General features: G+C 41.3%; 1 protein-coding gene across 5 annotated transcripts in view; it reads left to right on the top strand.

Moving 5' to 3' along the window:
• LOC102412341 (acyl-coenzyme A synthetase ACSM2B, mitochondrial) overlaps positions 1 to 17,833 on the top strand; it is a 52,347-nt gene that overhangs the window by 4,391 nt on the left and 30,123 nt on the right. For 4 of the 5 annotated variants that reach the window (XM_006073915.4, XM_006073916.4, XM_006073914.4 and 1 more), the window contains 6 exons: positions 817 to 1,027; positions 3,666 to 3,873; positions 5,338 to 5,481; positions 11,398 to 11,554; positions 16,920 to 16,999; positions 17,213 to 17,336. In XM_006073915.4, coding sequence (XP_006073977.2) covers positions 817 to 1,027; positions 3,666 to 3,873; positions 5,338 to 5,481; positions 11,398 to 11,554; positions 16,920 to 16,999; positions 17,213 to 17,336 — 924 coding nt within the window. The remainder of the gene's footprint in view (positions 1 to 816; positions 1,028 to 3,665; positions 3,874 to 5,337; positions 5,482 to 11,397; positions 11,555 to 16,919; positions 17,000 to 17,212; positions 17,337 to 17,833) is intronic. The other variant, XM_025275497.3, reaches the window with a different exon arrangement.

The raw sequence follows: 17,833 nt of genomic DNA, 5'->3' as shown, positions 1-17,833 counted from the left end.
GCACAGCATATTTTACCACAATAAAAAATAAACAAATACATAGAGATAGATAAATAAATCTAAGGTAATATTTGCCTTTTTAATTCTTATTCTCTTGGAAGTATACTGTGTCATTTTCCAGAGGCTACAATGAAGTAAATACAGAAAAATAAAGGAATCCAAATGTCTTCTATTAAGGAAGATATTAAAAAGATTTGCAAAAATATAAAATGATGCCACTCTTCTCATTATATTTTGTTTGTTTCAGAAAGTATACTTACTTCTTCAATAAAACGTATCTTATTTGTGTTAATATATGATGGACTTATTACTGTTATATTTAAAAGCTGAAGCTTCAATATTTTGGCCATCAAATGCGAAGAGCCAATTCATTGGAAAAAATCTTGATACAGGGAAAGATTGAGGGCAGAAGGAGAAGGGGATGACAGCGGGTGAGATGGTTGGATGGCATCACCAACTCTGGACATGACTTTGAGCAAACTTCAGGAGATAGTGAAGGACAGGGAAGCCTGGCGTGCTGCAGTCCATGGGGTCGCCAAGAGTTGGACATGACTTAGTGACTGAGCAACAACAACAATAATGAATTTATTCACACATGTATATAATTTCTCAGTTTAATTTCCAACAAACATTGAGAGATATTAATAAAGGGCTTATAAATAAAGCTCTTTAGGATTGTAATACTTCTTAAGAGTGTATAGGAGTCCTGGGATCAAAAAGCTTATTAAGCACCACTGCGGCAGTTCCAAGATGGGAATTTATTTTACATGCTTGTGTACCAGCCCACCTTAATCATTAGGCCTTTTCTTTCTTCAGGCTGGCAAGCGACCCCCTGGCCCAGCCCTGTGGTGGGTGAATGGCAATGGGGATGAGGTAACGTGGAACTTCAGCCAACTGAGTGAACTCTGTCAACAAACAGCCAACGTCCTCGCAGGGCCATGTGGTCTGCAGCGTGGGGACCGTGTGAAAGTGGTGCTGCCCCGAGTGCCTGAGTGGTGGCTGGTGATCCTTGGCTGCATGCGGGCAGGTTGGTGATTGACCACCTGAGCTGGGCACCATCTCCCTTGTGAAGGAAAGTGGTGGCAGAGAAATGCAATCATTCCTCCCAAAAGATGCCCCCTCCACCTATCATGTGGTCCCTCGTCATATAGAGATACCACTCTTCTTCCATTTATTTAAGCAAACTATGCCCTAAGCACTATGCTAAGTGGTTGCTAATACAGAGTAAACAAAACAGAGTCTATGTATGGTACTCACAGATCTCTGGAGAAAGACAGCAGCTTTAAATTATTAATTGCATATACAATTATTGAATTACAGTTTTGATAAGTGGCATGAGGTTCTATAAGAACCTATACAAAATATTTGTCAAACTATTACCTATAGGGCAAATCCAGCCCACAGCTTGTTTTTATAAATAAGAAGTTTTATTAGAACCTAGTCATGCCCTTTTTGTATATTATCTGTGATTGCTTTTGAACTATAATAACAGACTAACATAGTTTGGACAGAGAGCCTCTGGCACATAAAGCCTAAGATATTTGACATTTGCTTGGCCTTTTGTAGAAAAAAATTGCTGATCTTTGCTATAAAAGGAGACCCAAACAGACTAATCTGAGAGGTTTACAGAAGTCTTAGTAGAAGTAGTATTTAGAGAGAGTATTTATGAGAGCTGAAGGACAAGTTGGATTGAACCAGGAAAGGAGGGAGAGAGGAGGAGTGCTCCGAGCAGAGGGAACAGTAGAGGGGAGGGAAGCCTGAAAATTATGAAAGAACCTGGAATGATGATTTGTGTGCCTACAGCCCAGGCAGCAAAGAGAAAGTAATGGCAAATGGGTCTGGAAAGATGGACAGGTGCTAAACTGGCAGAACCTTGTAAGCCATGGCAAGGGAAGGGTACTGGGTCCTTATGCAGTGAGGAATGGAAACCATAAACTGATTACATGTCATGATTGTTTTCTATGTATAGATGGTGACTCTGGATGGGGCATGGAGAATGGGATGAAGGAGGGAAAGAATGGGGTTGAGGAATTCAAATAGGAGACAAAGAATGATAGTGATTTCAATTTGGATGGGGAAGTAGAAATGGAGTTAAGTGGTTGGATTTCAGAAAACTGATCGCAAGATTTTTTTTGATGAATGACATTAGGTAGAGGAAGAAGTTGTGTGAGATGGAGAAGTCAGAGTCACTCAGGCAACTGGGTGGATGCAGTGGTCTTTTTCACAGTGAGAAGCAGCTATGGGGTATCAGGGAAAGATGACGAGTTCAATTTGGGAGCTGTTGAGTTAGGGGCACCCAAGTAATGTTCAAGAGAAGGGGGGAGACGGTCTAGTTATAAGATAAACATGTCCTAGGTATATAATATAAAACATGATCACTATAGTTAACAATATGTATTGTAGAGAGTAGATTCTAAACATTCTCATCACAAGATAAAAAATAAGTGTAGTCATGTATAGTGATAGATGACATAAGGTAGTATTTATTAATTATCTATTTTTATTTATTTATTTATTGTGGTATTCATTTCTAGTATATAGGTATATCAAATAATTAATCTGTATACTTCAAATAAATAAATTATTGTATGTCAGTTATATCTCAATTTTTTAAATATATGGATAAAAAGGAAGGGATGAGAAGTGAAGAGCTGGGATTTAAGGGCATAACATCTGAGATGCAGACAAAAGTTTAAGAATTATCAATTTTTAGATATAAGAGATGAGAAGTGAAAGATCCTCAAGAAATACCAATATCCCTCATTTACAACTTATCTTTCCTGGCCTTCTTCACACACAGCAAGCATTCTCATCAATAAGGAGGAAAATGTGAGTGTGGTAAAAAAAAAAAAAAAAAAAAAAAAGTAAGAGTTATCAGAGGAATCTGAACACAGCTAGAGAAGCAGGTAGCCCATGGGAGGAGTGAGCAGGCCATGAGAGAAAAGTCACCCAAAGTGACACACTGAGAGATAATGGTCTGAAGGGAAGGAGAACTCAGAGCAGGAGATGGAGGGACAGTTGAGGTGGTAACGGGTCTGCAGTGTGGATCCTGAAGTGTTGAGAGCGGGAGAGAGCAAGCCAGAAGTGGAGACTAATAACCAGGAAAAGCATGTGAAAGCAGCTTTATGACAGGTGAGAAACAGTCTAATTATTATCCAGAAGAATAAAGTAAAGTCACAAAAGTCTCATCAAGATAGAAAACAAAAACCTAGGAGTGCTCTTCCCAAAGAAAATTCAGTGTCCGATGCTTGAGATAGTCAGGACCTTGAGCACCGCGGAATCGCATGGACAATTCCAAGTTCTTTTAAGGCTCTAATATTTTAGTTACTATATAGATTGTTTGGATATAGCAAACTTCTATAGGGCAGTGTGTGCATGTGTATGTGTGTGTTAGTGGCCTTAGACTACCAATGGTGTAACATCAGGCAATTCGGTTTCTCTCAGTCTCAGCAGACTCCTTACAGCTCTGACAACCCCAGGGACATCTGTGTTTAAATCAATCTCTGGTCCCCAGTTCTTTTATTATTGATACTCCCCATTGGTTATCACCACCCCAACCTCCCCTAACCCAGCTGCTCCCCACTGGCTGTTCATATTAGGATTCTCTAGGGGAGAAATTAACCATCCCTTCCAGTTCTCTCTCTAAACCATTTGACTTTTTCCAGGCCTTGTCTTCATGCCCGGGACCATCCAGATGAAAGCCAAAGACATTCTCTATAGGCTGCAGGTGTCTAAGGCCAGGGCCATTGTGGCTGGGGATGAGGTGGCTGAGATAGTGGACACTGTGGCACCTGAGTGCCCTTCTCTGAAAACGAAACTATTGGTGTCTGAGAAAAAACGGGATGGGTGGCTGGACTTCAAGACACTACTGTGGTGAGTATCTATGTGTCTTGTTGTTTAGTCACTGTTTTGTCCAATTCTTTTGTGACCCCATGGACTATAGCCCATCAGGTTCCTCTGTCCATTGGATTTCCCAGGCAAAAACACAGCAGTGGGTTGTCATTTCCTTCTCCAGGGGATCTTCCCAGGCCAGGGATTGAACCCATGTCTCCTGCATTGGCAGGTGGATTCTTTACCACTGAGGCACCAAGGAAGCCCTTCAACATATCTTAGCCTGAGCTTTTACCAAAGATGGAAACCTGCACTTATGCACAGGTTCTTTATTTGGGAAGTCTGAGGAGCAGTGTGTAAGATGTGGGAGAGTTAAGCAGGAAAGAAGTAAGAGTTAATTCAGAGTTTATTATCTTTATTATTGAGTCACTGCACAGCGTAAGTGGGCCTTGATCTGCAGGAACCTTTTGAGGAGCACACAGAATGCCTCTCAGGATTATCTATTGAAGGACTGACAAACACTGACCCATCAGCCCTTAACCTGCATTCATAGAGGGCTGCCCAGAGATGTTATTTACCCCACACTCCAGGCTGCACATACATGCGTGCAGGATAGGCTCAGAGTCCCATGCCATGGTTGTGACAGAGAATGAAGGCCAGAGGCACAGAGTGCCTCACCACACTGTAGCTCGCAGTAGAAGCAACAGCAAGTTGGAACTCACCCGGAGCTTTTGACTGTGTCGAATAAGAGGTAAAGCTGAGAGGGTATGTGGTAAAACACAGGAGATGGCTGATACACAGGGTTTCTAGACTCCTTTTCCTATCTTCTGCATCCCTAAATGAGGCTGCCAGCAGTCTATAAAATGATTGGCCAGAAGAGTCTCCCCTTCATATGTCTGAAATCTCCACACTAGAGTCAATACTTTAGGAAATTCCTAGGGAGAGTGTAAGCTTTTTCTTTCTAATGTTACAGTCTTTAATATAACTGCCAGGGAAATAGACAACATAACAGCAGCTTTGAGAGACTCCAAAGGGGAGTAAATGCTTCTAGGGAATACAAAAGGGTAGATTGGGAAAATTTACACTAATTGAGCATCTCCTGTGCACCTGCTGTCATGCTGTGGCTTCCAACAACAAGCAAATTAACATTCACTGAGTTCTCAAAGCAAGTTGTCATTTCCTTTGTGTTAAAGTTAACTTTCTCAATAATTCTGAGATGGGTGTTATATTGATCCTATATCTCAGATATGGAAAATGAGACTCCGAGAAGTTAAATAAATAATCTAGAGTGACATGGTTAACGAAGTATCAAACTTGAGTGGTGTTCAAACCCAAGTCTGACTGACTGAAAGTCTCAAAATCTTATCCACTCATAAGCCCCCCTTCTAGAGTGTGTCAGCTGACTTGCCTCTCCAGTATGAGGGAAGATGGGAAGGCATGAGTCACCAAGACATCTGGGGTCCAGGGCAGATCTTAGTAGGTGACAATCTGTGTCACTCTTGTCAGGAAAGCATCTACTACCCATTGCTTTGTGGAGACTGGGAGCCAAGAAGCAGCTGCCATCTACTTCACCAGTGGAACTAGTGGCCTCCCTAAGATGGCAGAACACTCGCACTCAAGCCTAGGAATAAAGGCCAAGATGGATGCTGGGTAAGAAGAGCCCTTTCTCTCTGGAAACTACATGACCAGACCTTGAGATGTTTCTGATCTCATATTCAATTCTCTTGAAATAAATAGGTTACCATGTGGCACTTCTGAGAAACACAGTTGGGAAGGAGGGCAAGGGGGAACATGGCTTAGCAAGCTGGGTATCCATTGACCCGTGGTAGAACATTTCTGTCGTAGATAACAAGGGATCACAAAACCTCTTCAGTGCTTTAAGCAGTGTATCTACTACCTTGAGTGCTTAGCACAAGGTTTATATGCATTTTTTCCCAAGATTAATCTGTATCTTGTCTTTTGGAATGTTCCCAAGTAAGATGGTAGATGTTGCAAGAGGGCATCAGAGGGCAGACACACTGAAATCATACTCACAGAAAACTAGTCAATCTAATCGCACTAGGACCACAGCCTTGTCTAACTCAATGAAACTAAGCCATGCCCATGGGGCAACCCAAGATGGGCGGGTCATGGTGGAGAGATCTGACAGAATGTGGTCCACTGGAGAAGGGAATGGCAAACCACTTCAGTATTCTTGCCTTGAGAACCACATGAACAGTATGAAGAGGCAAAATGATAGGATACTGAAGGAGGAACTCCCCACATCAGGAGGGGCCCAATATGCTACTGCAGATCAGTGGAGAAATAACTCCAGAAAGAATGAAGGGATGGAGCCAAAGCAAAAACAATACCCAGCTGTGGATGTGACTAGTGATAGAAGCAAGGTCCGATGCTGTAAAGAGCAATATTGCATAGGAACCTGGAATGTCAGGTCCATGAATCAAGGCAAATTGGAAGTGGTCAAACAAGAGATGGCAAGAATGAATGTAGACATTCTAGGAATCAGCGAACTAAAATGAACTGGAATGGGTGAATTTAACTCAGATGACCATTATATCTACTACTGGGGAAAGGAATCCCTCAGAAGAAATGGAGTAGCCATCATGGTCAACAAAAGAGTCTGAAACGCAGTACTTGGATGCAATCTCAAAAATGACAGAATGATCTCTGTTCGTTTCCAAGGCAAACCATTCAATATCACAGTAATCCAAGTTTATGCCCCGACCAGTAACACTGAAGAAGCTGAAGTTGAACGGTTCTATGAAGACCTACAAGACCTTTTAGAACTAACACCCCAAAAAGATGTCCTTTTCTTTATAGGTGACTGGAATGCAAAAGTAGGAAGTCAAGAAACACCTGGAGTAACAGGCAAGTTTGGCCTTGGAGTAAGGAATGAAGCAGGCAAAGACTAATACAGTTTTGCCAAGAAAACGCACTGGTCATAGCAAACACCCTCTTCCAACAACACATGAGAAGACTCTACACATGGACATCACCAGATGGTCAACACCAAAATCAGATTGATTATATTCTTTGCAGCCAAAGATGGAGAAGCTCTATACAGTCAACCAAAACAAGACCAGGAGCTGACTGTGGCTCAGATCATGAACTCCTTATTGCCAAGTTCAGACTGAAATTGAAGAAAGTAGGGAAAACCACTAGACCATTCAGGTGTGACCTAAATCAAATCACTTATGATTATACAGTGGAAGTGAGAAATAGATTTAAGGGACTAGATCTGATAGATAGAGTGCCTGATGAACTATGGAATGAGGTCCGTGACATTGTACAGGAGACGGGGATCAAGACCATCCCCATGGAAAAGAAATGCAAACATGCAAAATGGCTGTCTGGGGAGGCCTTACAAATAGCTGTGAAAAGAAGAGAAGGGAAAAGCAAAGGAGAAAAGGAAAGATATAAGCATCTGAATGCAGAGTTCCAAAGAATAGCAAGAAGAGATAAGAAAGCCTCCCTCAGCAATCAATACAAAGAAATAGAGGAAAACAACAGAATGGAAAAGACTAGAGATCTCTTCAAGAAAATTCGAGATACCAAGGGGACATTTAATGCAAAGATGGGCTCGATAAAGGACAGAAATGGTATGGACCTAACAGAAGCAGAAGATATTAAGAAGAGGTGGCAAGAAGATCTTCATGACCCAGATAATCACGATGGTGTGATCACTGACCTAGAGCCAGACATCCTGGAATGTGAAGTCAAGTGGGCCTTAGAAAGCATCACTACGAACAAAGGTAGTGGAGGTGATAGAATTCCAGTTGAACCATTTCAAATCCTGAAAGATGATGCTGTGAAAGTGCTGCACTCAATATGCCAGCAAATTTGGAAAACTCATCAGTGGCCACAGGACTGGAAAAGGTCAGTTTTCATTCCAATCCCAAAGAAAGGCAATGCCAAAGTATGTTCAAACTACTGCACAATTGCACTCATCTCACATGCTAGTAAAGTAATATTCAAATTCTGCAAGCCAGGCTTCAGCAATACGTGAACCATGAACTTCCAGATGTTCAAGCTGATTTTAGAAAAGGCAGAGGAACCAGAGACCAAATTGCCAACATCAGCTGGATCATCAAAAAAGCAAGAGAGTTCCAGAAAAACATCTATTTCTGCTTTATTGACTATGCCAAAGCCTTTGACTGTGTGGATCACAATCAACTGTGGAAAATTCTGAAAGTGATGGGAATATCAGACCACGTGACCTGCCTGTTGAGAAATTTGTATGCAGGTCAGGAAGCAACAGTTAGAACTGGACATGGAACAACAGACTGGTTCCAAATAGGAAAAGGAGTACATCAAGGCTGTATATTGTCACCCTGCTTATTTAACTTCTATGCAGAGTACATCATGAGAAACGCTGGGCTGGAAGAAGCACAGCTGGAATCAAGATTGCTGGGAGAAATATCAATAACCTCAGATATGCAGATGACACCACCCTTATGGCAGAAAGTGAAGAGGAACTTAAAAGCTTCTTGGTGAAAGTGAAAGAAGAGAGTGAAAGAGTTGGCTTAAAACTCAACTTTCAGAAAACGAAGATCATGGCATCCAGTCCCATCACTTCATGGGAAATAGATGGGGAAACAGTGTCAGACTTTATTTTTCTGGGCTCCAGAATCACTGCAGATGGTGACTGCAGCCATGAAATTAAAAGACGCTTACTCCTTGGAAGGAAAGTTTTGACCAACCTAGATAGCATATTCAAAAGCAGAGACATTACTTTGCCAACAAAGGTCCATCCAGTCAAGGCTATGGTTTTTCCTGTGGTCATGTATGGATGTGAGAGTTGGACTGTAAAGAAGGCTGAGCGTCAAAGAATTCATGCTTTTGAACTGTGGTGTTGGAGAAGACTCTTGAGAGTCTCTTGGACTGCTAGGAGACCCAACCAGTCCATTCTGAAGGAGATCTGCCCTGGGTGTTCTTTGGAAGGAATGATGCTAAAGCTGAAACTCCAGTACTTTGGCCACCTCATGTGAAGAGTTGACTCATTGGAAAAGACTGATGCTGGGAGGGATTGGGGGCAGAAGGAGAAGGGGACGACAGAGGATGAGATGGCTGGAATGCATCACTGACTCGATGGACGTGAGTCTGAGTGAACTCTGGGAGTTGGTGATGGACAGGGAGGCCTGGCATGTTGCGATTCATGGGGTCGCGAAGAGTCAGGCAGGAGTGAGCGACTGAACTGAACTTGGAATGTTAGTAATTTTCTTTGATGCTGTCCACATTCCAAGAGGCTGTTTTTGTCAGTAGCAATTACTTTTCAAATTCATTTAATAGGGATCTGTAATTGGGTTAATAAGATGAAGTGAGATCTCAGAATTTCTGTATCTTGGATCTCATAAATTAGGCTTTTATTTCACTCTACATCAATCTCATCAGTGGAGTCAGAAAATAATGTGTTAAGATTGTCTGCAATGATAACAAGAGATCTTGATTTTTTCAGTTGATCCTGCTTGCCATGTTAATTTTATTATTAGAACTAGAAAAATGCTTTATTGCAAAAAAAACTCAAAAACTTAAATGTCCTATCTATGAGCCTATGGCATCAGAAAATTAAATTTCATAGAAATTATTTAATAGGAGAGCTACAGTAAGAAACACAGTTTCCAAAGATGGAAAGATAAATGTAGCTAATATATTAAATTCCCACACTCACCCTCCAAAATTTGATTCCATTTGGCTAAGACCTAATTTCTCTACAGAGCTGGCTGTAGGTGAAAGTAACAATCATCTTTAGGACAGGACATATTCTATGGTAATTCCCAGCCACAAGGAAGTTCTTTCTATGCAGCTTAAATTATTTTTGCTTTCAGTTCAGTTCAGTTCAGTCGCTCAGTTGTGTCTGACTCTTTGCAACCCCATGAATCGCAGCACACCAGGCCTCCCTGTCCATCACCAACTCCCAGAGTCTACTCAAACTCATGTCCATCGAGTCGGTGATGCCATCCAGCCATCTCATCCTCTGTCATCCCCTTCTCCTCCTGCCCCCAATCCCTCCCAGCATCAGGGTCTTTTCCAATGAATCAACTCTTCGCATGAGGTGGCCAAAGTACTGGCGCTTCAGCTTTAGCATCATTCCTTCCAAAGAACACCCAGGACTGATCTTCTTTAGAATGGACTGGTTGGATCTCCTTGCAGACCAAGGGGCTCTCAAGAGTCTTCTCCAACACCACAGTTCAAAAGCATCAATTCTTCATCACTCTGCTTTCTTCACAGTCCAACTCTCACATCCATACATGACCACAGGAAAAACCATAGCCTTGACTAGATGGACCTTTGTTGGCAAAGTAATATCTCTGCTTTTGAATATGCTATCTAGGTTGGTCATAACTTTCCTTCCAAGGAGTAAGCGTCTTTTAATTTCATGGCTGCAGTCACCATCTGCAGTGATTTTGGAGCCCCCCAAAAATAAAGTCTGACACTGTTTCCACTGTTTCCCCATCTATTCCCCATGAAGTGATGGGACTGGATGCCATGATCTTCGTTTTCTGAATGTTGAGCTTTAAGCCAACTTTTTCACTCTCTTCTTTCACTTTCACCAAGAGGCTTTTGAGTTCCTCTTCACTTTCTACCATAAGGGTGGTGTCATCTGCATATCTGAGGTTATTGATATTTCTCCCGGCAATCTTCATTCCAGCTTGTGCTTCTTCCAGCCCAGCGTTTCTCATGATGTACTCTGCATAGAAGTTAAATAAGCAGGGTGACAATATACAGCCTTGACATACTCCTTTTCCTATTTTGAACCAGTGTGTTGTTCCATGTCTAGTTCTGTTGCTTCCTGACCTGCATATAGGTTTCTCAAGAGGCAGGTCAGGTGGCCTGGTATGTCCATCTCTTGAAGAATTTTCCACAGTTCATTGTGATCCACACAGTCAAAGCTTTGGCATAGTCCATAAAGCAGAAATAGATGTTTTTCTGGAGCTCTCTTGCTTTTTCAATGATCCAGCGGATGTTGGCAATTTGATTTCTGGTTCCTCTGCCTTTTCTAAAACCAGCTTGAGCATCTGCAAGTTCATGGTTCACTATTTTTGCCTTAAGACAAGCTTAATACTTTAAATTCTGGCCTAAAAAGAGAAAGGTTACAAGTGTCACTCTGCATGAGACCCTCAGTTGTACTCAGGCAATTCATGATGCTCAAAAAAAAAGAGAACTAACCAAGGTCTATGCAGCCAAAGTTCAACTTGCAGGCAAGGCCCCTTTTTAGAATATCCACTTAGGTGTCTTTTTTTAGTAAACATTTCCTAAGTGGTTATCACAGGCCAAAGCTGTACTCAGTACTGGAGTTAAAATGGAAATGAGACCCAGTTAGCTGTTGAGTCATGGGAGCTGGAGTCACACCTTCTGAATAGGCACCTGCTCTTGAGATAGGACATATGGATAGAACAACTCTCCTTCCCCCTGCTTGCTTATACCTTAACATACCTATACATATATGCAAACATTCAGGTACACACACTCCTCTGCACACGTACCTACCTCTACCCACGTATACACATACTCATGCTCCATCCACACCCACATGCACTCACATTTGTTTTTCCTCTGTGTTCTCAGAAAATGGACAGACCTGCAAGCCTCTGACATAATATGGCCTATATCAGACACAGCTTGGATGGTGAACATTTTGGGCTCACTTCTGGAACCCTGGACGTCAGGAGCATGCACATTTATCCATCACTTGCCAAAGTTTGATCCAGTAATCATTCTAAAGGTAAGAGAAGATCCAGTTTGCGCCGGATGGTCAGAGTGAACCCATCTTGAAGTCTCTTTCAATTCATCTAATTTTTACTAAGCTTAGCCATGTGGATAGAAAGTGTTCAGTAAGCAAGATGGAAATGGTTCCTGCCCTCATGCAATTCATGGTCTGGGAAAGGAGACAGACACATACACAATTAAAAGGGCTATATTCAGGAGACAAGCATCATGGGTCATTCCTTCATTTAACACATATTTAATGGGCCCTTGCTCTGGTATCAAGTATCAGATAGATGACAGTGAGCTGAGTGTAAAACAGAGGGAGGGACTACTAGAGATGATGCTGTCTTTGTGCATGTGTGTGTGTGTGTGCCTATAGTGCAACCATTTTAATTGTGTAGCTTGAAAATGATTTACCTGCATTAGACATTTTATTAATCACTCATGCTGCTATACAGAATTCCATAGAATGGGTGGCTTAAACAACAAACAATTATTTCCTCATTATCCTGGGAATCTGAGATCAAGGTGCCAGTATAGTTGGGTTCTTGGTAAGAACTCTCTTCCGGTCTGCCTTCTTGCTATATCCTCATACAGTAAAGAGTGAGCCCTGGTATTTCTTCTTTATCTTATAAGGACAATAATCTCACAGTGAGGGACCCACCCTCATGACTGCATCTAAACCTAATTGTCTTCTGAAGGACTTACTTCTAAATATCATCACACTGGTGGTTAGGGCTTCAATGTATGGATTGTGGGGGGGACACAACACTTAGTCCACAACACATAGCCATGTAATCACCATCAGATCAAGATATAAAATGTTACCTGCATTGCAGAAAGAGGCCATACCCCTCATGTCATTGTTCACACTCCATAGATTATTCATTGTTAACCTCTATCACCATAGATTTACTTTGCCTCTTCTTGAACTTTATGTAATCTTTTGTGTCTGGCTTCTTTCACACAATATATTCTCTGTGAATACTGTCCATATTACTGCACATATTAGAAGTCTGTATAGTGTTCCATTGTGTGGATCTATCACAGTTTCTCTTACCATCCTATTGTTGGTGGACATTAGGGTCATTTTCAGTCTGAGATTATTATCTATGAGGAATTTTGAAGAATAAATAAGAGTTCTTCCTGTGGAACTTGATGGAGTAACCATTAAATAAAATCTACAAACTGCAGGATCCTGGAGCAACAAAGCAATGGAAATAGGCTCATTTTGCTTGCAAAGGCACACCCTATTTGTACTTCATTTGTGATAGAGAGTGGGCAATTAACACCCTGGGGCCTCCAGATCTCTGTAGCAGTTAATGACTCAGACTTCTGTTTGGCTGGCAGTAGAGATACCAGGAGCAAACTGAGGCATAGATGACATCTTCCAAGAGACCAGGCAAGTTCTGCAGTCTCTCAAGAGATTCTCTTTATATGATTCTGTCATTTTCTGTTTTAAACAAATTCTTATTCTGTCTCCTTCCACAAAAAGATTTGAAGTGGCTTTTGTAAAGAGTCACAAATAGAAAAAAAGTATGGAACAAATGTAAAATTATAAAGCCTATTAGGGAAATATAGGCTGAAGATGTGGGGTGAGTGAGTGGGAAGACTAAGGAAAGGAAGCAAATAAGTAGGTAATTGCAAATAAGTGTGTAAAGCAAATAAGTAGATAATTGCATGTTGAGCTTCCTATAAGGCAAGGCAATAAAGGAAGTGAGATAATGTTCATCTCTTATATCAGTATGTCAAAAGCACTCAGAGGAAATTATTACATGGTGTGTTAACGTTAGTAATTTTTTTAGATGTTCTGTCTAAACCATTCTTTGTAACAAATTCTGTACGAAGCAAAGCATGGAATGAAGGTGGTATTATTGTTGTTGTTTAGTCTCTCAGTAGTGTCTAACTCTTTTTCAACCCCATGGACTCTAGCCCACCAGGGTCCTCTGTCCATGGGATTTCCCAGACAAGAATACTGGAGTGGGTTGACACTTCCTTCTTCAGGGTATCTTCCAGACCCAGGGATCAAACCTGTGTCTCCTACATTGGCAGGTAGATTTTTTACCATTAAGCCACCAGAGAAGTCCATGAAGGTGGTATTACTAAAAAGTATAGGCTGCAAACGACAGAGCTGCTATTTGCTGATTGTGTGACTTCAGGCAAGTTGCTCAACCCTCTGTAAAATGGGGATGATAATACAAACTCCATCAGGTTATAGTGGGAATTAAATGAGAGAGCACAGAGCCTGGCAAGTACTCAGTAGTACCTTATTTTTTGTAGCACTGTAAAGTCTATAGGTGCTTTTAACTTTTAAAAGCACTTTCTACCTGAATTATGTCCCAAAAATATTTTGGGGAAAATAAGGCTGGGATTCAGTTCAGTTTAGTTTTTCAGTCATGTCCGACTCTTTGCAACTCCATGGACTGCAGAAAGCCAAGCTTCCCTGTCCATTATCAACTCCCAGAGATTACTCAAACTCATGTCCATTGAGTCAGTGATGCGATCCAACCATCTCATCCTCTGTCATCCCCTTCTCCTCCTGCCTTCAATCTTTCCCAGCATCAGGGTATTTTCAAATGAGTCAGCTCTTTGCATCAGGTGGCCAAAGTATTGGAGTTTCAGCTTCAACATCAGTCCTTCCAATGAACACCCTGGACTGATCTCCTTTAGAATGGACTGGTTATATCTCCTTGCAGTCCAAGGAACTCTCAAGAGTCTTCTCCAACACCACAGTTCAAAAGCATCAATTCCTCAGTGCTCAGCTTTCTTTATAGTCTAACTCTCACATCCAAACATGACTACTGGAGAAACCATAGCCTTGACTAGATGGACCTTTGTTGACAAAGTAATATCTCTGCTTTTTAATATGTTGTCTAGGTTGGTCATAACTTTTTTTCCAAGGAGTAAGCTTCTTTTAATTTCATGGCTGCAGTCACCATCTGCAGTGATTTTGGAGCCCCCCAAAATAAAGTCTGGGACTATTTCTACTATTTTCTCATCTATTTGCCATGAAGTGATGGGACCGCATGCCATGATCTTCGTTTTCTGAATGTTGAGCTTTAAGCCAACTTTTTCACTCTCTTATTTCACTTTCATCAAGAAGCTCTTTAATTCATCTTCACTTTCTGCCATAAGGGTGGTGTCATCTGCATATCTGAGGTTAGTGATATTTCTCCCGGCAATCTTGATTCCATCTTGTGTTTTTCCAGCCCAGGCTTTCTCATGATGTACTCTGCATATAAGTTAAATAACCAAGGTGACAATATACAGCCTTGATGTACTCCTTTTCCTATTTGGAACCAATCTGTTGTTCCATGCCCAGTTCTAACTGTTGCTTCCTGACCTGCATATAGGTTTGTCAAGAGGCAGGTCATGTGATCTGGTATTCCCATCTCTTGAAGAATTTCCCACAGTTTATTGTGATCCACTCAGTTGAAGGCTTTGGCATAATCAATAAAGCAGAAGTAGATCAATAAATCCACTTTGGCATAATCAATAAAGCAGAAGTTTCTGGAACTCTCTTGCTTTTTCGATGATCCAGTGGATGTTAGCAATTTCATCTCTGGTTCCTCTGCCTTTTCTAAAACCAGCTTGAGCATCTGGAAGTTCATGGTTCACATATTGTTGAAGCCTGGCTTGAAGAATTTTGAGCATTACTTTACTAGTGTGTGAGATGAATGAAATTGTGCAGTAGCTTGTGCATTCTTTGGCATTGCCTTTCTTTGGGATTAGAATGAAAACTGACCTTTTTCAGTCCTGTGGCCACTGCTGAGTTTTCCAAATTTGCTGGCATATTGAGTGCAGCACTTTCACAGCATCATCTTTCAGGATTTGAAATAGCTCAACTGGTATTCCATCATGTCCACTAGCTTTATTCATAGTGATGCTTCCTAAAGCCCACTTGACTTCACATTCCAGGATATCTGGCTCCAGGAGAGTGATCACACCATCGTGATTATCTGGGTCTTGAAGACCTTTTTTGTACAGTTCCTCTGTGTATTCTTGCCACCTCTTCTTAATATCTTCTGCTTCTGTTATGTCCATACCATTTCTGTCCTTTATTGATCCCATCTTTGCATGAAATGTTCCCTTGGTATCTCTGATTTTCTTGAAGAGATCTCTAGTCTTTCCCATTCTATTGTTTTCTTCTATTTCTTTGCACTGATCACTGAGGAAGGCTTTATTATCTCTCCTTGCTATTCTTTGGAACTCTGCATTCAAATGGGTATATCTTTCCTTTTCTCCTTTGCTTTTGGCTTCTCTTCTATTCACAGCTATTTGTAAGGCCTCCTCAGATAGCCATTCTGCTTTTTTTACATTTCTTTTTCCTGGGGATGGTCTTGCTCCCTGTCTCTATACAATGTCATGAACCTCAGTCCATAGTTCATCAGGCACTCTGTCTATCAGATCTAGTCCCTTAAATCTATTTCTCAGTTCCACTATATAATCATAAGAAATTTGATTTAGGTCATACCTGAATGGTCTAGTGGTTTTCCATACTTTCTTCATTTTAATTCTGAATTTGACAATAAGGAGTTCATAATCTGAGCCACAGTCAGCTCCCGGTCTTGTTTTTGCTGACTGTATAGAGCTTCTCCATCTTTGGCTGCAAAGAATATAATCAATCTGATTTCAGTGTTGACCATCTGGTGATGTCCATGTGTAGAGTCTTCTCTTGTGTTGCTGGAAAAGGGTGTTTGCTATGACCAGTGCGTTCTCTTGGCAGCACTCTCTTAGCCTTTGCCTTGCTTCATTCTATACTCCAAAGCCAAATTTGCCTGTTACTCCAGGTGTTTCTTGACTTCCTACTGTTGCATTCCAATCCCCTATAATGAAAAGGACATCTTTTGGGGTTGTTAATTCTAGACGGTCTTGTAGGTCTTCATAGAACTGTTCAACTTCAGCTTCTTCAGCATTACTGATCAGGGCATAGACATGGATTACCGTGATATTGAATGGTTTGCCTTGGAAACAAACAGAGATCATTAACCTATTGTAAAACTGGTCTAAGGAGGTTAAAGACTTAACCTCCACCAGTTAAGACCACACTGTTGGTTTGCAATAGCAGCTGATCTCCCTTTGGTGACTGGAAGTTTATATAATTCTAGAGATGAGTTCATAGGGACAAGTCAGTCAATTGGCAGGAAGAAGCAGCCTGATTTGACAAAAAAAAAAAAAAAAAAAAAAAAACTGTCCTCGACTTTTTTCTGTAATAAAAACTGCAATCATTCATCTGTCATTTTTGGTTTGAAGGTTCATGAAAATTGGGCTCATTTGGCCTGAAGTAGACCCAGTAAAGAAGCCAAGGTTTAAGTCTACAGCTTCATAGCCCATACCCATAAGCACTGTGCTACTGATTAAGTTCAACTCTCTTCTTCCAGGTTTTGTCCAGCTATCCAATTAACTACATGGTAGGCGCACCCATTGTTTACCGGATGTTGCTACTACAGGACCTTTCCAGGTGATGGGGATTTTGGGGTTAAGAGCCTCTAGTCTTTTGGCCATACCTTGCCTCTGTGACATACACATGTGCTTATTTATGTGACCCTCTGAGCATGCATAGCCCCCATAAAGTCAACCTCATTGTCAAAGCACTTAGAATCCAGCTCTAGGCTTAGCAGAGTCTGGTTCAAGAGAGGCCCAGGAGAACACTGATTTCTCTTCTCTTCCTCAGTTACAAGTTCCCACATCTAAAGTGTTGCTTCAGTGGTGGGGAGACCCTCCTTCCAGACACTCTGGAAAAATGGAAGGCCCAAACAGGACTGGACATCCTAGAATTCTATGGCCAGACAGAAACGGTAGGAAACTTGCTCTAGGAAAGCATGGGCTGATGAAACTCATGGGTTTCAAAGGCTCTTTGATAATAAAGATATGAGTCATCATTTATCATATATTTATTCAATAAATATAAATATTTATTAAGCACCTACTATGGCGGAGATATTGGCAATTCAGCAGAAATAAAACAGACAAAGCTCCTGCTCTCATGGAGATTACATTCTAGCGGTCATGGGGAAGAAAGATAACAAATAAATGACATGCCAGATGGTGAAAAGTTCTACAAAGACAAGTGAAGCAGGTAAGGTGAAGATAGGTGTGATAATGGCCTAGAGTTTCAGGTGGTGTCATCAGGAGAGTCCTCTGTATTGGGGGAAGGTTTTGCCAGAGATCTGAGTTTATTACATGTGTCAGGCACATGTCAAGCTGCTCAGATTGAAGTAAGGGATGAAGAAGAGAACCCACTAAGACCCCCCCACCACCACTTCATCTGCTGAGACGTCTTCTTGGAACTTTT

This window comes from Bubalus bubalis, chromosome 24 (genome assembly GCF_019923935.1).
Source record: "Bubalus bubalis isolate 160015118507 breed Murrah chromosome 24, NDDB_SH_1, whole genome shotgun sequence".
In the NCBI taxonomy this organism is placed as follows: domain Eukaryota; kingdom Metazoa; phylum Chordata; class Mammalia; order Artiodactyla; family Bovidae; genus Bubalus; species Bubalus bubalis.
This window is presented reverse-complemented; position numbering and strand designations above follow the sequence as displayed.